The sequence below is a fragment of the Dendronephthya gigantea genome, unplaced genomic scaffold (genome assembly GCF_004324835.1).
Source record: "Dendronephthya gigantea isolate DGI-Jeju-01 unplaced genomic scaffold, DenGig_1.0 000552F, whole genome shotgun sequence".
Classification (NCBI taxonomy): domain Eukaryota; kingdom Metazoa; phylum Cnidaria; class Anthozoa; order Malacalcyonacea; family Nephtheidae; genus Dendronephthya; species Dendronephthya gigantea.
The window spans coordinates 1-21491 of record NW_021163562.1 but is presented as its reverse complement, the minus strand read 5'-3'; the positions used below and the strand labels follow the sequence as shown (position 1 = coordinate 21491).

The following is a 21491-nucleotide window of genomic DNA, read 5'->3' as shown; positions in this document are numbered from 1 at the left end:
GAAAATACTAAAACATATTAGATAATATCAAATCATCAATTTTGTATCTCAATACTTGCAAACAAATAAAAATATAAATACCGCTGATAAACAGTTTTTCTTCAATTCCTGAACACTCATCGCTACTATAGCTCCCTTCGCTGTCTTCGCTTTCACTATTGGGTTCAAATTCAGCGGTAAAAATGGTATCCCAGTTGATTTCTTCAACAAAACATGAGCAAGAATGTGTGTCCGTGTAACGCAAACCATTGGTTGTCGCGTTGCGATAAATTCCGGAAACTGTCGCTAGAAGAAAGGAAGAAGTACGTGAAAGACAAGGGACTTTGCTTGAATTGTCTAACCAGTGGTCACTTCGTTCGTTCATGTGCTAAGCAAAGTTTCTGCAAGGTCGATGGCTGTACAGGGAAACGCTCTACCTTTCTACACCCAAAGTCTACCCAAATCGATAAAGAGGACTATAAGAGAACAAACCCTCAAGCAGAGCAAACGAAGGACGAAGAATGTAAGGATCCATCAACTCAAGCACGTAACGTCAACGGTTATGTAAGGTGCCAACCCCCCTCTAACCAATCAAAAGGTCCATCGGTGACGGGTCTCGCTATCGTTCCGGTAAAAGTGAAGGCGAAGGAAGGATCTGTGGAAGTCGAAACCTATGCATTCTTAGACTCTGGGTCGAATACCTCGTTCTGCACAGAGAATCTTTTATGGCAACTAAGGCGCAAGGGGAAGAGAACCAATCTCACATTGACAACGATGCTGGGAAAAGGCACTCCAATCGCATGTTCCGTGGTCGAGCTGGAAGTCTTCGACCTGAAAAATCAACATCATGTCAGGTTGCCGAAGGTTTATTCAACGCCGAGCCTACCTGTCCGCTCGGAATGTATCGGGAAACAAGAGGACGTAGAGCGCTGGTCACACCTACAGGGTATCTCTTTACCGCATATCGATGCTGAGATTGGTCTTCTGATTGGCAGTGACGTTCCAGAGATACTGCAACCTCTCGAAGTACGAACAAGTGAGAACGGTGGACCCTTTGCCACAAGAACCTTGCTAGGTTGGGTTCTAAACGGACCGCTAGGGCGAGAAGGTAGCAGCCCCCCTATAGTGAATGGCATCCAAGCAGATCAAGATCTCAATCAACGGTTTGAAGAGTATTGTAACATGGAATTTGATGATGTTACCCACGAAATGAAACCGACCATGTCTCAGAACGACAAGAAAGCACTGAAACTCATGGAACAATCAGCTAAACTGGTGAACGGCCACTACGAAATTGGATTGCCATGGAAAACATACCCACCACCACTTTCAAACAACCGATCGCAAGCAGAACAACGCCTTCGCTCGCTGAAGAAACGACTTCAGCACGATCAATCCTTGCTTGAGAAGTATAAAAGGTTCATGGACGACCTGTTTTCTAAAGATTACGCCAGAAAGGTGTCTAGTCAAGAAACCGGACCTCTGGAAACCCAATGGTATCTGCCCCACCATCCAGTGTTTCACCCACAGAAGCCTGACAAGGTTCGAGTAGTGTTCGACTGTTCGGCAAAACATCGGGACACTTCACTAAACGACCAGTTGCTACAGGGGCCGGATCTCACCAACAGTCTCGTCGGCGTGCTGACTTGGTTCAGAGAGGAACCCGTTGCAATGATCGCAGATGTCGAGGCTATGTTTTACCAGGTGCGCGTCCCTTCGTCAGATTGTGATGCTTTGAGGTTTCTGTGGTGGCCTGATGGCGACCTTTCTAAGGAGGCGGAGGAATATGAAATGAGAGTCCATCTTTTTGGCGGCGCATCATCTCCGAGCTGCGCAAACTTTGCGCTCAAGAGAACTGCGAAAGATAACGAGACAAGTTTCAACGCTAAGGTAATCGAAACGGTAGAAAAGAACTTTTACGTTGATGATTGCCTGAAGTCAGTCAGGGAAGAAGAAGAGGCAGTCGATCTTGCAAAAAAGCTACGCGAGTTGCTTGCGCGAGGTGGATTCAAGCTCACAAAATGGCTCTCCAATCCAAGAAAGGTGGTCGAATCCTTACCTGAATCAGAACGAGCTTCAGTAGTCAAAAATCTCGACTTCGATTGCTGGTCCATGGAAAGAGCGCTCGGTGTCCAATGGAATATAACATCGGACAAATTTGGTTTTAAGATCGTCATCAAAGACCGGCCTGCCACGAGAAGAGGTATGTTGTCGATCGTTAGTTCAGTTTACGATCCTTTGGGGTTCGCTGTCGTTTTGTCTGTTTTGCTGTCGATCGCTGCTTCAAGCCTGCTGAATTAGGCGAAATCAGTGACACCCAACTTCACCATTTTGCGGACGCTTCGCAGCATGGGTATGGAGCCGTTACATACCTTAAAGTCAAGGACAAGGATGGACAGGTTAAAGTTCGTTTGTGATGGGGAAAATCAAGACTTGCACCAATCAAGCCAGTTACTATTCCCCGTATGGAATTGTCGGCAGCAGTCGTAGCAACCAAGCTGGACCAGATAACGCGCCAAGAACTTAGTTTTCCCATCGATGAATCGCTCTTCTGGACGGATAGTACCTGCGTATTGCGGTATATCGAAAACCAAGACAAAAGATTTCAAACCTTCGTGGCAAACCGGGTCGCAGCTATTCACAATGCATCATCTCCCGCTCAATGGAGTTATATTAATACCGAGCTGAACCCAGCCGACGATGCTTCAAGGGGAGTGCCAGTCGAGTCTCTCCATCGTTGGATTGAAGACCAGAGTTTCTGAGGAAGTCGAAGAATTTTGGCCGAAACGACCAGCGAAATGGCCATGCCCGTCGACGACGCCGATCCCGAGATCAAAGGGCTATCGTGTGCGCGAGCTATTGTTCTGACGCGAGTAATCCGGTAGCGAGAATAATCGACCGCTATTCATCATGGGATCGCCTGAGGAGGATCATGGCGTGGTTGTTAAGGTACAAAGCGAAGCTTCTACGTGTAAGCAAGAGACGAAAGACTGAAGAATCTTTCGCAATCGAGTTCAGTAATAAAATCGTTCCTATTGATGTCCAAGAGATCCAAAACGCAGAAGACGTAATCCTGAAACATATACAGGGCGAATCCTTCAAAGAGGAACAAGCTATTGAAAAAGAGGAGCAGCAGCAAAGTCACCCGGGACGTGCGAAAGCAGTAAAACGGTCAAGCAAGATTTTCAACCTCGATCCGGTCCTCAGCAAAGGTCTCTCCGCGTTGGCGGCCGCCTGAGGCGAGCACCGATAATCATGATGCAAAACATCCCGTCATTCTGCCCAAGCACCACCACGTCGTTGCACTTATAGTGAAGCACCACCATCACCTGTCTGGGCACTCTGGTTTAGAGTACACCTTGTCGCTGATACGACAAAGATACTGGATCATCAACGGGAGGCGAACCGTAAAAACGATCCTTAATCAATGCGTCAGTTGTAAGAAACGACAAGCACCAACCACTCGACAGAAAATGGCTGATCTTTCCGAAGATCGGACGACGCCATCGAAGCCGCCGTTTACATGTACTGGAATCGACTGCTTTGGGCCGTTTAAAGTGAGACGTGGCCGCACTACAGTGAAACGCTACGGGGTGCTCTTCACGTGCTTGAGTATCCGTGCGATCCATATGAAGTTGCGAGTTCCCTGGAAACAGGGTCATTTATAAACGCCCTGCGTCGGTTTATCGCAAGACGAGGTCAGCCTGAGGTTATTCGTTCCGATAACGGCGGAAACTTTGTCAAAGGGGAAAAGGAGCTACGTGAAGCTGTGAAGGAATGGAATCAGTCACAAATCCACGACTTCCTCCTGCAGAGAAATATCAAGTGGTTATTCAATCCGCCGACAGGTTCCCATCATGGTGGCGTATGGGAGCGGTGCATTCGAACTACGCGAAAGGTGATCCAGGGGATCATCAAAGAACAGGTGTTAGACGACGAAGGCATTAAAACCTTAATGTGCGAAGTCGAGGCAATCGTGAATGGACGACCTATTACCAAGCTCTCCGACGACCCACGAGATATGGAGCCCCTGACCCCGAACCACCTGTTGCTTCTGAGAGGTGGACCCACCGTTCCACCCGCGTCTCTCTCCAACCAAGACATCTATGGTCGGCGATGGCGCTAAATCCAATATCTAGCGGACATGTTCTGGCGTCGTTGGACGAAGGAATCTCCCATCTTTGCAAAAACGACAGAAATGGAATAAAGAGGAAAGAAACTTTAAGAAGAACGACATCGTGCTAGTTCTGGACGACAAAACCCCCCGAAATTCCTGGCCCATGGGAAGAGTTTTGGAAGTTTACCCTAACCGAAACGATGGGCTCGTACGCTCTGTAAGGTTGAAGACCAAGACATCCGAGCTGACAAGACCAGGCACAAAGATTGTACTCCTGGAGGAAGCGGACATCGCCAAAAACGATAAGTAGACGAGTGCATAAACAATATTATCGCCTAGCTGCAGAACCTTAATTTACATTTGTTTGTTTGAATATCTTAGTTCGTTTCAAAACTTTATTGCTATGTAGTAAAGGCTACTCTTGGTTCCGCCTTTAGGGGCCGGAATGTTAGTTTTAAAACGTAAGCATGGTGACAGGCACCATCAATCAACGTAATTAGAAGTTATTTTTATTGTAACTGTCAATCAGGGCATGTCAATCTAGTTGCGACTACGTTTATGGGTGCATGCTTTAGGCAGTCAGTTGTTTAGTTGTGTGACCGAAAGAGGGTCAATTCAACGTCAGTCTACTTTATCGAAAGTTAAATTTCTTCGTCGCGAACGTTCTTCACATCGTCTAAAGTCGTGCTACCCAATCTACGTACTCGCGGTGGTTTGGAGTTTCAACATTACGGTGCGCGTGTAAACCAAAGTGAGTACACGTTAACATTTCCTTTTGTACACGAACAGCAGTTGTAGTTAATTTATCTATTGTTATCTTTAACTCAGCTGTGTCAATAAATATATTAAGATCAGGTCTCTGATGTCGTAACTCTTTCATAATCTGCATCGCACGGTCTGAATTACAGTGGGAGTAGGATAAGAAAATATCGTAGTTTTGTTTCGCAGGTTTGGGTGTGTTTTCTTTTGTTGTGACTTCAATCGTTTCGCATTTAAGACTACCGATAACAGTGATACAGGCAGCATTCAATTTCTCTTGAAAACTAATCCTGGAAACCAAAAGGCAATATTTAGAGACACTTTAGAGTTCAAAAAAGTTCTCAATCAATGGCTATTTTTGTTCAAAAAGGTGCACAAATTCTAGCACTTTCAATTCTCTTCGATTTCTTCGGCCTTTTGGGAAAACTATTTTATATCATCATTTACAGCTATGCCGAGCAAGATAAGATGTCTTATTTCTAGGTGTGTTAGGACTGATCAAATGAATATATAAAAGTAAAGTTCCTAATTACGTTATCAAGCACGGTTAACTAGATGGTCCATTAGAAAGAACACACACTTCTAAGAGCGAAGCGAAGTGACAGTGTCGGGTGACCTAAACGAGGTTGGAGTTTGCCTTGAGTGGTTCAAGACTGGGGCACCGCAGAAGAAATACAAAATTAAAGTACAGTATGCTAACAAAATTGACAAGCAGGGGCGTACCGAGCGGGGGAGTGTGGGGGGTGTGACACCCCCCTAACTTTTTTAAAATGGTCGGTAAATTGATAGTTGTCGGTTTTTAAACTAGGGCGCTCGGTAATTCTTGAATTCGTGGCATCAAACATCGCACGGCCATCGGATACTCACGCCTCTCACGGGACGAAAAAAAACTAAAAGGCAAATCATAAGAATAACAATACAATAAAAAAGACAATAAAACAAAATATAAATATTTTCCGCATTGTCGCATGCATACAAGCATGGTCCTTCGTTCCTTCATTCGTCGCTGGATTTCGTCGGTAAATCTTGGAGCACCCCACCCCCCCAAATGGAAACCTCTCGGTACGCCCCTGTAGGCAAGCAAGGCTTTTTTCAAGCTTAGGTCAAATAAAAAATATCAAACGATACTTTGGAATCTAAGATTGATACCTGCAGTCAATATACTGTGTGATTCCCATGTAGGTCGGCATATATGGCACATCAGTAATATACAGCGGCATTAGGACACTCTCTTGCATTTTACGGCTGTGACATAATGCAATATTGTATTGCTCTGTACAGCGCGTTGATTCGAGAAACGACGGAGTAATAAGAGCCATGACACGTTTGCACTTTTTAATGATGTCGTACAGTTGGTTTTGCCAGGATGTTTCCAGATCAAGTTTTTGAATGGTCGTATAAACCCGGATATTGCTTCTATTCTTAAGTAGAACATCAACTACTTCGTCAACACATTTCACGTCTTCTTCACTGTAGGACAAATAAATATCGTATCCTTCAGACTCAACCTATATAACGAAACCAAATAGTACATATGTGAGACTGCATGATACATTAAGCTAAGGTATATTACATTTTACCTCAAAATAAGCTGTGCTTAATGTGTATGCCTGATTATTTGTCATGTATGTACCTGGTCTTGTTCCTCGTCTTGTTCTTCTTCTTGTTCATGATTGGATTTCAATTCTTTAAATAAGTCAAAAAGTGGCTGATCAGCTTTGCTTATGTTGTCAATATTCCTGGAAAATATGACAATTTTCAAAGAACGCAAAGGTAAGCCGGCTTTCATCCAATGTACAGCAGCATCCACAAGAAGCTTGAGCATCTTTGTCTTGGACTTACGCTGAAAAAGAGAGTTGGAATTAACACATCCATGACATTGTGTCAAAAACTCGAGATTATTCTTATGTCGTTATAATTCTCCCTCCATTCATCCTAGATTTAAATGTAGTCTGGCGAAGGCTGAACATTTGTTCATCAACGTTTCCTTCTCAACATCGATCAGTGGGGGGAGGGCAAGGCTATAATCGAGGTTGGGTGTGGGTAATTGCATTTTTACGTACACAGCATTGGACTTTGTCACAGTCAAAGTGTTGTTTATAAATAATTCGACTATTGTAGTCTAATAAAGAGCGAATACGCCTCGTTTCCATAACTTATAATAATCATACACAACCTGGTCTCCTGACGCGAGAATCGGCATAATAACTTTTCCTTCATTATTAGATAAAATTGGAACCAAACATCTGAATACATCTCCAACAACTTGACCGACACTTCTGGAGATGTTACGACTACACACGATGAAACAATCGATGATGAAATTGACCCTAATTTTCGTACCTTTCATAATTACAACCAAGGCACTGCAAATTTAGGGAACTGGGTAGGAAAGGTTTAAGATACTCAAAATATTATTCTTAGTTCCTAGCCTCCTTCAAAACACAGTATTTCTCTAAAACTGAGATGATCTGGCAAAGGTTTGGACCACCAACAAGAATAGAGCTTTCTTAAATCTTCTTCTTTGTCTTTGGCCAGTTGTTTTACACTTATCCCCAATCTTAACAACAACTGTCCAATCAGAGAACTTGGTGTAGGACTGTAATCACCTGAAATAATGTTGAACGCCATTATATGGGCTTATTGGCCTATGCTTATGGCCCTAGTTGATGAAATCCGTTTTTTATCCTCCTCGCCTTGGTTTCCTACCCAAGGGGGCAAGGTAATGAATGATAAATTAGATCACTCTGACTGATAAATTAAATCTGCTTTTTCCAGTTCGTTTATATTTCAATCGCTTAGTAATTTAGCCGGAAAATACCGGAAATCAGAGAGTGAACTGGTCAGTTGTATGAGGACTAATAACCAGGGGTGGTTGTACGGAGGCTGGATAGCGCTATCCACTGGGTAGTGATTCATTTCAACCAGTTCCTAAAATTGCTTGAAAAGCAATAAAATTTTAGCTTCGGAGGCAACAATTATTAAAGAGGATCCTCAATTTAGGAATACTAAGATTTAACCAAAGTTTCAGCCAACAACGGTCAACGGGCGATTTTAGAGCGATTGAAAAATCCGGCCCAGTACAGTAGTTTGGGACGCTTGATTCAAAGCAGGTGACTGACGTTTCCTGACGACAATGCAGCTGCATGATGTTATCATAAATAGGCGAGCCTGAACTGAGATCGTCGCATTAACAGAAAACCAGATGATGAAATAGATATCTTTTAGGAACACATGACAGTTGACAGAATTAAAATGACCATTTGGTTTAGCGCGTGTTAAGTTTCGTCATTTCGTGTTATGTTTCAATAGCTAAGCTAAGGAGATGGGATGGTGGCCAGTGGCGTAACGACAGGGTGTCAGGGTGTCAAGTGACGGGGGGCCCCCGAGGTTTAGGGCCCCCGAAAAAAATTGCCATAAAAAATTGATAACACATTTATGGAAAATAGAATTTCTTTCCACGCACACGGGGTATATAGTCAGCCTGTTAACATTATTTTATTATGCCGGAATTTTATTATAATTTACTATGCGCAATCTCAGCATAGTAATATATTTTTTTCTCTATTCAAATATGAAGTGAAGAGTGCTTTTTGTAGACGCAAGTCGTGAATTTAGTAAATTTTTTTGGAGCAAAGGGGGGCCACAAATGACTGATTGACGAAGGGCCCCCAGCGGTTGCGCTACGCCACTGATGGTGGCCAAACATTGAGCTAATAATACACTACAACATTTCCCAAAAGGATTGGGGAACCTCCCTAAATAAAAGGTGAAGCATTTACTCTAATTCTAGCCTACTCAGTCACGCACATGCTGTTCATGATTTTAACTGCATAACTGCAACCCAATCTAGCAAAACTCCTTGGTGGTGGAAATCTGGGAAATTTTCAGAAGGCAGTCATACTTACTTTGCAACCGATTAACCCCGTGCCCAGTTTGCAACCCCGTAAGGTTCTCGTTCTTGAAGTACAAGATTGTTAGAAGTAGCAAAAATCTGGCAAAGTGGACATATATAGTTACCTGGAAACGCCGATAAAACAAGAACATCAACTTCGTCCTGTTTCGGCAAAGCTGTAATATCTCCGATGCAAAGCTCAATAAAACATTTACCTATATCTGTCCCAACCTCTAACGCGTTAACAACACGAATTCCTGTCGTCATATTGCAAAATAAAATTTACAACGTTCAAAATGTTCGATTAACACCTCTCAATAAATCCTTGTAGTTTGTACTCCAAAGGTTCTAATTCTAATTAGAAATTCGCAACGTACTTATTATAATATACATTGTGTAATTAAAAATTATTAATTAATGGCGTTGTTTCCACAGTGACCACACACGAAATAGTATTTTCCTTGCCTGCGAAGGTTTTGATTACAACCCATGTAACCCATGTATTATAGCATTACATATTGATAAAATTATTTCCATTACAAAGGCGAACGAAACATGGATGAAACCATTCCTAATCTTCGATTTTTAAAATATTACGTTTTTCTAAGTCTTCCATTTCTTTCAACACGTACGCTACATCATACTCCAGTTCATTAAATCTTGACAGGGGAACCTAAAGACAAAGCAGGTGTTAATGATGACATTCTGGAGTTAGATTACTTAGATCACGGTTGATATATGCATATGCTGATATAGTGATATGCATGCATTTGATGGTAACCTTTGGAGTCTTGGAGAACTGATTTCAACCTTGCAAGTCTAATCCTACAACATTGGCTGGAGAAAAATTAATTTCCCACCTCAAACGATTTTATACTGCCATCACTTGTTTTCACCTCCATAAAGACTGTTGGCACCAGCACTCGATTAAGTGAGCTATTTAATTAATAATAGTTTGAGACAGAGATAAGTTCCAATAAAACCAAGGAGCAGCGTGGCAGCGTCTTCAAACAACTTAGCATCAAATGTGGTATAACAACTGCCTAAATAGACAAAACACTTCTCGACGTTTCAACCTGAGGGCCTTTGTCAGGAGAGTTAGTTACGAAGCCCTCAGATCGAAATGTCGAGAAGTGTTTTGTCTATTTAGGCAGTTGTTATACCACATTTGATGCTAAATAGTTTGAGACACTTGACTATCCCAACTTTGGTGGGTAAACTAGGAGGGTTTTATACCTGGTCGATATTGTCACATCTACTCTCCATTTCAAAGATTGCAGCCCTGGCAATCTTATCCTATTGCTTAATACACCAGTTTCAACCCTAGTATGGCTAGAGGAAAAAAAGTGATATATGAAATATACATTCCTTTCCAGTTTTAAAGACTCACTGCACATTTTATATATACTTTAAAACAAATGTAGAGAAAAATTAACAATGAAAGTTATAAATGAGCTGTCAGGTTATTTTGGGAACTCTTTTCAAGTTAGCAATACATGTATACATGAATGACATAATCAAATTATATGGACTAGTTGGAACTGTCAATTGAACACCAAAATATAATAGGATTTGGGTCATGTGGTAATGCAAAGAAAAGGTTTTCCTGTATATTGAATCAGCACTTTAGGGTCAACCCTTATTATTCAGCCTACCTCTTGAATACATTCACCATGATTTCATTAACAAAGTTTTCAGGAATTCTAAAAAATATTCACAAATATGTAGAACAAAATGTACATTAAAATAGCAAGTCAACTAAAAGGGAGTTACAACTTGTGTACAGATTATTAAAATTCAATGTGCACATTTCAAAAACTTACTTGTAGGATAATAATTCAGCTTTATAGTTTTCTTGCTTTATTGATGTTAGTGTCTGTCTCAATGTTGCTTTCATTATTTTATGTAATCCAGAAAATATTTGTAGAACAGACTCCTCAGAAATATTTTTATCTCTCAAACTACACAGTATGTCTTGATCAACTTCATAATTTTCAAGAGAATGTTGGACTACTAAATAAAATAAATTGACATGGTATTTAAACAATTATCAATTTGCTTATATATATTACAAGTGAGAATACTGTGGCAAAAGATATAATCTTGGACAGCCAACTGAATACTGGGCTTGCAATCTGTGCCCCCCAAACTTATGGAAATTAGAAACATATTGGTATGCAGGGTGTGTGCACATTTTACAATGTATTTGGGGGTAAGTCCAGTGATTTCAGGGTGCTGGTGTTTTCCTCATTTTTCATAGTGATGGGTATATGTGATGCTGTGCACAAGATCAACTTGGCACAATGAAGACAGGTCGAGGTCTAAGCACACCAACCTCTTTCATTGCAAACTGGATTGTTGTACCCAGAATTACAGCACTGTCGCCATCGTGCAAAATTGATATGAAAATTTGTATATAGGAGAAAGAATACTGGATAAATTATGAAAATTATGAGATCACCAAAGGTGATACCGTGATAACAAAATATACCTTCTAAAAGCTTCTTGAACTTTTCCACCTTTAGGCTAGTAAGGTATGGTACCATTTTTCGAACTTCTGTTGGGATTTTATATCCATGAAAAAGAATACTATCGCCTTGAAATGCGGGATTTGAACTCAAAGTACCCGTTCGATCACGAGTTGGTGGTGGAGCAGCCATACTTCCAGTCTTCGATATTAGTCATATTACCGTCGTCTTGATTTCTCAGCCACTAGGATTTCTGGATACGACGAAATTCCTTAAATTTCCCCCCAAATTCCGTATTACACCCATTACGCTAAGAATATATCCGTCTAAATTTTTTACTTAGCATTTTATAAGTTGCATGACTTGCATCAAACTCCAACGGCCAAAATTAACAAAGCTTAGGCTATGTGCACACGAGCGTCGTTTTCGAGCGTTTTCAAAACCGTTTTTGTCCATTTTATTGTTTTGACGCCCTGTCCACACGTTCCAAGGAAAAATATGCTTTATCTTATAAGTTAGCTTCAACTTCTATTGTAAATTGACGGTGTTTCAAACCGTTTTGGCATGAAAACGAAAATGAAAACGCTCGAAAACGTTACCGTGTGCACATAGTCTAAGTTACAAACTTTAACAATGAGTGATTTCAACAGTTTTTCGAGGTTTTTCAGGCACGTTATACATAGAGAGCGAAGCTAAGGGCCACCATCACCTACAAGTGTAAACAAAACTCCTGCCGCCGTTTGAACGATGGTATCATGGTGTCAGATGACAACAATTGGTGGCATAGGCGTACGAGGCGGGGGGGGCTGGGGGCGGCAGCCCCCCCCCAGTTTAGTCAGAAATATTAATTAGTCGGGCAATTTGTATTTACAAGTCGGGCAATTTATACTTAAGTGAATTTGGTCTCCACACTACATAAATTTTTTTAAGAATCCTCAAATATGGTAGAATATGGTCGAATATATATGCTTGCAGCTTGCGTAAAACCGAATTAAAGGAAACGAAAATAATTGAAACAAGACGCCTGCTCAAGGCGTTACTCCGCCTGCAGGTGAGGAAACACTACAGGTGACAAAATGAGGTGCTTTTTGTACTGTTGCCTGTCAAACTGTTGTCTGTCATACTTTTGGGATTTTTTGTTATACATTGTGTATTCATTAATATGAAATTATTTATTAATGCATCTTTATTCATTGATGTAACTTTATTTAATGATATAACTTCATTCAGTTGCTTAACTTTGTTTACTGATGTAACTTCATTAATTAATATAACTTTATTCATTGTAACTTCATTGTTGGCATTCAAAGGTAAGTTGGCATTTAAAGTTCAAATGTGACTTGGTATTCAAATGTGACTTGGTATTCTAATGTGACTTGGTATTCAAATGTGCATTCATGGAATTCACACTCAGGGACATTAATTTTTTTTTACTTCCTGCAAATGAGCACCAAAACCTGTAAATTAGAACAAAAATAAAGTTTTATAAGTTTGGCAAATCAATCCTGTAATAGGAACAGTTTTAATACCCCCTTTTAACCCTGTTATCGCTCGCTACTCTGGTTTATATAAATGATCACAAAGCCTGGTCAAATTGTAATCAGGACCTAATGCTTCGACAGTCCAGTCTACTGTCTTCATCAGGGGTGATCTAAAGCAGGAATCAAAGGTTCTTAGATACCCAAGGGATGATGTCACCTGCCAAAGACTGGATTGTCAAATGTTGGGTCCTGATTACAATTCGACCAGGCTTTGTAATCATTTATACATTTAAAATTAATAGACTCTAGTAAATAGAAATATCGAATTCTTAAGCATGCAGGGTCGCTAAACTTGTAGTATGTATATATAATTTCTGAGAGCAAACAGTACTTTGTATATACCTAGTTTGTATTAAAACACTACGTCAACGTGAATCACTAAATCAACTATAAAACAGAAAATCTTGGGTATACTAATATGCAAATAATGCAATTACCGCCACAGCATATGAATACAATCTAAATCTTAACAACTTACCTTTGTAGTTGTTGAACATGGTTCTGAAAGCTCTTTCAATTCGACATTCATATTTTTCAATTTTTCACAAGGGAAGAACGTCGATTCAAACACGAGGCACAAGGACACGAAGAAAAATAAACATTGCACAAAATCACCCCCAAACCTCCCTAAATGCCAACTGATGTACATAATTCATCCGTGTAACCCAGGGCTTCTCGGTCAAAATATTTTGGGTTACCTGTAGAAATGCCAACTTCTGTCGCCCAAAACTACGACTACGACGAAAAGGAAACAAGACGCCTGCTCAAGGCGTTACTCCGCCTGTAGGTGAGGAAACACTACAGGTGACAAAAGGTCACAAAATGAGGTGCTTTTTGTACTGACTGTTGCCTGTCAAACTGTTGTCTGTCATACTTTTGGGATTTTTTGTTATACGTTTTGTATTCATTAATATGAAATTATTCATTAATGCATCTTTATTCATTGATGTAACTTTATTTAATGATGTAACTTCATTCAGTTGCTTAACTTTGTTTACTGATGTAACTTCATTAATTAATATAACTTTATTCATTGTAACTTCATTGTTGGCATTCAAAGGTAAGTTGGCATTTAAAGTTAAGTTGGCATTCAAATGTGACTTGGTATTCAAATGTGATTTGGTATTCTAATGTGATTTGGTATTCAAATGTGACTTGGTATTCAAATGTGACTTGGTATTCAAATGTGACTTGGTATTCAAATGTGACTTGGTATTCTAATGTGACTTGGTATTCAAATGTGACTTGGTATTCAAATGTGACTTGGCATTTAAAGTTAAGTTGGCATTCAAATGTGACTTGGCATTCAAATGTGACTTGGCATTTAAAGTTAAGTTGGCATTCAAATGTGACTTGGCATTCAAATGTGACTTGGTATTCAAATGTGACTTGGCATTCAAATGTGACTTGGTATTCAAATGTGACTTGGTATTCAAATGTGACTTGGTATTCAAAAGTGACTTGGTATTCAAATGTGACTTGGTATTCTAATGTGACTTGGTATTCAAATGACAAATGTGCATTCATAGAATTCACACTCAGGGACATTAATTTTTTTTTGCAACTTCCTGCATATGAGCACCAAAACCTGTAAATTAGAACAAAAATAAAGTTTTATAAGTTTGGCAAATCAATCCTGTAATAGGAACAGTTTTAATACCCCCTTTTAACCCTGTTATTGCTCGCTACTCAGCCTACTCTGGTTTATATAAATTATCACAAAGCCTGGTCAAATTGTAATCCGGACCTAACGTTTCGACAGTCCAGTCTACTGTCTTCATCAGGGGTGATCTAAAGCTGGAATCAAAGCTTCTTAGATACCCAAGGGATGATGTCACCTGCCAAAGACTGGAAATCTTGTCAAAATGTTGGGGCCTGATTACAATTCGACCAGGCTTTGGCCGCTTTGTAATCATTTATACATTTAAAATAGACTCTAGTAAATAGAAATATCGTACCTTTGTAGTTGTTGAACATGGTTCTGAAAGCTCTTTCAATTCGACATTCATATTTTTCAATTTTTCACAAGGGAAGAACGTCGATTCAAACACGTATACGAGGCACAAGGACACGAAGAAAAATAAACATTGCACAAAATCACCCCCAAAACCCTATAAATGCCAACTGATGTACATAATTCATCCGGGCATGTAACCCAAGGCTTCTTGCTCAAAATGTTTTGGGTTACCTGTAGAAATGCCAACTTCTGTCGCCCAAAACGACGAAAAGGAAAAAAGACAATGGCATTTTAAGACTCCGCTGCGCATACGCAGGCGGAGTAATAAACATGCTTTATTCTGCAAAATCTCACGCGGAAAATGCAGGAAATCACATTTGCGGGTCGCTAATTTTCAAAAATTTTCGCCCCCCCCCCTAGTATGGCACACGCTTTCGGCTTTCGCATCTCAGCTCTCCAAAACACTGACTCTGGCTACGCCGCTGCCTAAACTCGGTATTTCAGCGATTTTATGTTCCAAAATACCGGGGGAGCAGACCCGAGCAGATCCTTGTTTTTCTTGGTCTTCGGTGCTCGTCGGCAGAATATCCCCCTCCCCCCCAAAATTTCTAGGCCTGTACGCCTATGATTGGTGGACAATATAAACTTCCTGTTTTATACATAAAATACGTATAATTTGCATTAAATATGTCTGTTGAACCATAGCAATATCAATATGTTTTAAATAAACTAGAACTATAAAAAAACTGTTATATGGCTGTGTTATTAATATGAGGTTTAATCAAAAGGAATTAGCGTTTATCGCTCTCCAACCAGCTGAAACTTTTGATCTTCAAGGTTTATTGTGGTTGAAAGAAAGAGATGGTTTTTTTTTGAAGCGAACTGAGTGTAAGTGTTGTTCCAGGAAACAGTTTGTTCTTTTTATAGTTTGTCTATATCTGAATTGCTATACTATATATTATTCGATATAATATCCACCATTCTACACCCTATACGGTTTACGTGATAAAGTGGGCAAGAGGTCAGCTCTTGCTGACTGGCTCTCCGCTTCCTTGACTCTTGATAATGTGACAATACTGTTGTTAACTGATATATCTCATGCTATTAAGAGAGGAAAATCAGCAGACAGACCCCTCTGAGCACCATAAGCATTTACCCTTTTGGCACTCCTTCACTACTACCAGTACCTTGTTTGACTTGCTTTAATATATATTGACACTTAGCAAAGTTACCCCAGGTGTTGAGTGTACAAATGTGTATTTATTTAGCATACAGAAGACCTGCATTTTGCTTGAGGGTGGTTAGGTGCATTCTGGATTTGACTGAAAATGCATGACATACGAAAGCCACAATATACTGTATATAGAGTATTTATAGGATTAAATAATTAATGTCTTATTAATAGGCTAATGCCTTCATTATAACCAGGGAGCAACGTGGCAGCATCCTCAAATAACTTCATATCAAATTTGATAGAACAACTTCCTACAATAGCCAAAAAACCTAGGCAGTTGTTATACCAAATTTGATGCAAAGTTAACAGGCAAATACTACATATCGATCCCCAGGGACCCTAAACATCGAACTCCACTAATCTTGAATTGCCAAGTTTCACAGAATGGTCTTATCATAGTACATTGTCTATTTTATGTATATATTTACACAACACAATGACTGAAGTAAGCAGAAATAAGATGTGAGTACCAGTCACACAGTATACTGTATGTTTTTTAACAGCATATACAGAAAGATGGTGTAGATTAAAAGGAAATCTTTTATTTTATTGTAAAGGAAGTGAAAAGGTACTGACACTGATCTGTTATGAATATATAATTGCCTCTTTATATAATTCCTTTCACTATGTATGCGATTGATAATCAACTTGAAAATTTGCTATAACCAAAGCACTTATGATTCATGTGATTGTTCATTGTACTACAATAAATAAATTGTTCAATACATTCAATGTTTTATATTATTTTTTAGACCTCTGAACTTGCTGGTTTGTTGGTTTTAGAGAGATGCAATATCAGTAAAGATGTAAACTCTACCAGGAAATATGCATTTACTCTAGGTATACGAACAATTGATTGTTTTCATTCAAGGCCACACAGAAGATTTTTGGGGGCAGGGTCAAATTTTTGTTATGAGGGCCCAATCCTGTAGCAATATTTCCTATCAGCCGGATGGCATTCACAAGGTATTTTTGGAGGAGATTAAGCTCTCTTATCTTAGGAGGCTTGAGAGGAAATTTTGAAGCAGACAATGTAAATGAGGTTTTCTATGTGTTACTGGAGAGATTTTTCACAAATTTTAAATCTATTACATTGCATTACTTGAAATATAGAAAGCCAAGTTTTTAGAAAAAGGACTATTCCAACAACAGTTTGATTAAACATTTGATTTATACCTTTGTATATGCCTGCCATCTGTACCAGTTTCTTCTTCCTCCCCCCCTGCCTCACCCCCTTTCTCAGTATATCTGTGTGAGTATTCAAGTAATTCCACTCACAATTCACAAACAGTCCACAGTGAGTACTTCCTAATAAGATAAGTTGTTGAAAAATCAGGCATTGTATAAAGAGTCACTCCCAAATCACGAAATTGATATTTACACAAAAAATCAAACTGCCAACTTGCGACCTGTGTTGCAAACGGTTTCCAAGTTAATGATAGAACAGAACTCTTATATTCTCGTAAATATATTTTCAAAGAACAGAATGAATATCATTTACACATACACTTACACATAATATGTCTGCGTGTTTATACGACGTTGAAATATCGCATATTATTGCTGGTTAATTAATGACCTCGATTCATCTTGCTGACGTGCCCGCGTTGTCACAAATATTTCAAATATCATTACATAATATTATTACATTAAACATATATGAATAGGTTAAAATGCTACGTTCAAAATATCTTACATGAGTATATATATTTAAATATCAGTGTGAAAATTTTTTTCGAAGACAACGTAATGCTTCTTTCCGCAATAACTTATTGCGCCAGTAGAACAAGATGGAATTAAAAACTGATGATGAGAAAATAAGCGTCGTACTCCAAGAACTGAAAATGATTGCTTTAAACGTTGCTTTTGGCGTCAAGCTAGCCTCAATGGCAGAAAGCAGATAGCAACTGAATGTACAAAACAAAACCAAAAAGCATGTTTTAGCATCGCGTATTCCTTGCAGAAAAGCCTTTCGACGTTTAATGTTTGAAAGACCAGTGATAACGTCAATCCTACGTCTGTTATATACTGCCAAAAAAATTCTTGTATGCATAAAAACCATTGCTAGCATAGTTATTGTTATAAATACGGTTCGTATTAGTTTCACTGTTCCTTGATCGAGGAAATATATAAAAAAGTAGGCTCGTAGCAAATGGACAAACCAAAGGAATGAAACGATTTTGAAAATACGTCTATTCGTTACTTTTGCCCTATGAAAAACTGGATGTATGACTGACAAATATATTTCAAAATTAAGGGCAAAAAACGTGACAACTGATGCAGTCACAAGTATATCAATTGCTAGGTAACTCGTCATTACAGTAAGACATCTTTCATTTCCAAGTATTTCCCTGCTCAGATGTAGCAAAAATAGCGGTTCTGCGATTAGTCCAGCTGCTAAGTCGTTTGAAGATAAAACCATTACAACGAAAAACGAAGTTTTCCGCTTTAACTGCGGCGATTTCCAAAACGCATGGATAGCCAGGTAGTTGAGAACTATTATCAAGAGCGTTTGTATGAAATTGTACGTTAAACAGACAACATGGTTGATATAGCACGGCCGGCAATGAAAGCCAGTGACAAGTAACAACTCTAAATTCTCCCAAACGCAATATTTCAAATATTCTGCAGTTGGTGTTGTAGATGTTTCGTTTCGCGTCATGTTTCTTCATTTCAAGAGCTCTATAATTGCTTAAACTGACTTTTGATAGCCTGGAATAATTTTTGTTTTATTTGGCCTATCATCTAAGACTAAAGGCCATGTTACACGGTGCAATTTTTCTTGCAACTTGCAATGCAATTCTACTTTTGAGAGATGTGTATTTGCCCTAATTTGGGAACAACGAAACTTGTGTTTATTTACAGTTCATGTATTTTACTTCTGCAAGGCTCTTCACTAATTTACATCTCTTAGAAATAGAATTGCATTGCAAGTTGCAAGAAAAATTGCACCGTGTAACATGGCCTTAAGTGCCAGATGGTTAAATAGAAAAATGAGATAGAGACGTAATGACCCTTGGCAAATATGACAATATTGATATGGAAATGCTATCTATATACATGTCTCTCCGGCTGTCTTTGAAACATCACTGCTTCTATAATATGGATTTCACGTATTCCCATTACATTTTTTCAAGCTTATAAGTTTTCAAAATTGGCTATATATTGATGGGTCTAATTTAATTAATCAAAAGATATTACTAGTTTTTCCTCAAGTCACAAATTTGCATTTCAAGAAAAAATGTGTACTTTTGAGATTACAAACTCGTCCACGTGACTTGAGGTAGCCGCCATCATGTCGCGCCATTGACGAGCTTCATTGTCAGTGAATAAATGTGTTCACATTCTTATCAGTAAAATTTGTGAAAATGTGATATTCTGTTTTCATCGTATTGCCCGCCGGCCTGTCGTCATGACAGACCAGGCTTTCAGGAGAATGAAAAAGAACAGATATGCAAAATACGATATTTTTATAAACTCCAAACGACGATGCAAAGGCCATTTTTTTATCTATCATCAGTTCTATCCTATCAGTTCGAACCCAGTGCCCAGGAAACAAACGTTTTGCGCTATGTTTCACTACCATATGATTGAGGCCGTCGTCAAATGTCGTCATGCACATGCACAATGCAACAACGAACACACAGCATAATTTTTGGGCGGGGCTTCGAAATGAAAATTATGTATAGCCCTTTATATCCACGACGCGGCTCTTATTTTTGGAGGTTTACTATTTTCTAGTGTTCGACAGACAAGACGAAGGACAGCATTACCATTTTGCGGCGAATTCCGAAGCTGAGTATAACGACTGGAATAAACATATAAAAAATGCAAGGTTAGTGTTAAGGCCCGTTTACACTTGCAATTTTAGCTATATGCGATTTTGTTCTTTTGATAGATGTGAACGAGTGAATAAGTAACTGATGTTCAAATAGGAGCTTTTATACACAAGAGCATTCGTAACTAATTACTCGTTCACATCTATCAAAAAAAGAAAATCACACACAAAATCCCAGGAAAAATCGCAAGTGTAAAGTAAAACGAGCCTTTAAGTTTTCATTGAACCGTAGCTTACATGATTATGCAGTATAATGATGATTGATTCTTGCAGCTACGAAAAGCTCAAAGAAAAATTACAAAAACTATGTGAACAGATTACCGAGATGACTGGTGAGGTAAATAATATCATAAACAATACCGTGTTGGGCATGGGCATGAACTGTGGGATGGAAAGTCAAGTCTATCCACAGCTAGTTATTATGCATATATCCGGCGGATTGCAAACTGCCTTTGTTAATTTTAGCACCCGTTGCCGCATAACCATCCATTTCGTGACGATAACGATAGCGAGGTAAGCATTGTTTACGTAAGTATATACCTGTGCCCATCTTAACCAGGTTAACCACTGGCCTTTTAGTGCTTCACTAAGCGTTTACACTTCAGGCCTAGACCTGACCTGGTCCGGGTCCAGGACAAGTCTAGGTAATATGTGCTACGTTCACACTGTCTTCCTTGTTGATGACATCTGATAGCCAAAGTAATTGACAAAATACTTGGAACAAGACCCAAAACATGCCGAAAAGTGGTAATACTATAAGGATCCTATACAAATCATACTATTAAGTTAAAATTTTGTCAGGACTAGGTAAAGCCTGTTCACATTACCAAAATCTTGCCCCAGGTCAGGTCCAGGCCTAGTCCAGGCCACCTTCCATTGTCTGCTAGGCCGTATAAACACCGTTCACATATAGGCCTAGTCCAGGCCAGGTCAAAGCACGTAGTGTAAACGCGGCTTAAGTAAACAACCTGGTGAATATTATCGATTGATACGTCCGCCAGCAACCTCTAGCTGGCGGAAAACTATCCGTCGATGAGAAAATCCTTCTGCACATATTGCTATCACGTGTTTGCGGCGTGATTTATCATATTTTTTCGTTAAATTTTAGCCTCCAAAACCACCAAAACCGCTCCACAAACCTCCGTTGCTGGAAATAAGCATGGGTAATGTTCATGTAAATTATAACTTTCTAGCATATATAGAATTTTGAAAAACTCATTCTGAACAATATGTTAAGTAAAGCTAAATATTGTCAATTTATTACACAGCTTGCAATGATCTAAAACCAACTGTGGAGAATAAATATCCAAATGCAGTTATAGTTGTTAGTACTATGACCCCTCCTGGAGCAACTTGGTCCAGACTTGCACAGACTGAAATAATAGAGGTATTACAGCATGATCAGGACCTGTTGAGGCGATTTTTATTCCAATACTGTTTTTGTCCAATTTTCTGTGCGTGCATGTTGGATTTTCTTGTGTTTTAGCAAAAACGTCACCCATATTTCTTGACGACTATAAGCATACCTTCTGGTGGAAATTACAGTGAGGTAACAAGACTAAAACTTGCTGTCTTTGATGTTCGCGACCGAGATAAAGAAGAGGCAAGTAGTTCACTAAATATAGTTTATGTGATTGTTAACTTCAAGACAAATCGTCTTATTGCACAAAACGTCAGGGTTCTCGTTCTTCAAGTGAGATGAA

At 39.3% G+C, this 21491-nt stretch overlaps 3 protein-coding genes across 3 annotated transcripts; 2 read left to right on the top strand and 1 right to left on the bottom strand.

Moving 5' to 3' along the window:
• Window positions 1–213: 213 nt before the first annotated feature.
• On the top strand, window positions 214–2280 carry LOC114543782. Its single transcript, XM_028562636.1, has one exon. The coding sequence runs from the start codon at window positions 214–216 to the stop codon at window positions 2278–2280; it is 2067 nt and encodes a 688-aa protein (XP_028418437.1).
• Window positions 2281–7340: 5060 nt separating this feature from the next.
• LOC114543783 (COMM domain-containing protein 5-like) lies at window positions 7341–11468 on the bottom strand. Its single transcript, XM_028562637.1, has 7 exons — window positions 11242–11468; window positions 10574–10763; window positions 10406–10453; window positions 9987–10082; window positions 9611–9686; window positions 8876–9423; window positions 7341–7464 (listed from the first exon to the last, which is right to left on the bottom strand). Exons 1-6 carry the CDS (start codon window positions 11408–11410, stop codon window positions 9322–9324), a joined length of 681 nt encoding a protein of 226 aa, XP_028418438.1. The 5' UTR covers window positions 11411–11468; the 3' UTR covers window positions 7341–7464; window positions 8876–9321.
• Window positions 11469–15395: 3927 nt separating this feature from the next.
• LOC114543785 (sesquipedalian-1-like) lies at window positions 15396–21481 on the top strand (the record flags this gene model as incomplete). The annotated part of the gene is made up of 9 exons (XM_028562638.1): window positions 15396–15604; window positions 16454–16518; window positions 16703–16790; window positions 19692–19785; window positions 20062–20125; window positions 20254–20301; window positions 20897–20951; window positions 21057–21175; window positions 21275–21481. Coding segments are annotated over exons 1-9 (858 nt in total), but the record flags the coding sequence as incomplete, so codon positions are not given.
• Between the last annotated feature and the right edge of the window lie 10 nt (window positions 21482–21491).

Coding starts and splice junctions, on each gene's coding strand:
- LOC114543782 (XM_028562636.1), top strand. CDS start 214: ATGAGCAAGAATGTGTGTCCGTGTAACGCAAACCATTGGTTGTCGCGT.
- LOC114543783 (XM_028562637.1), bottom strand. CDS start 11,410: ATGGCTGCTCCACCACCAACTCGTGATCGAACGGGTACTTTGAGTTCA. Junction 10,764..11,241: donor GTTCAAGAAGCTTTTAGAAG/GTATATTTTGTT, acceptor TATTTTATTTAG/TAGTCCAACATTCTCTTGAA. Junction 10,454..10,573: donor GCTGAATTATTATCCTACAA/GTAAGTTTTTGA, acceptor AATATTTTTTAG/AATTCCTGAAAACTTTGTTA.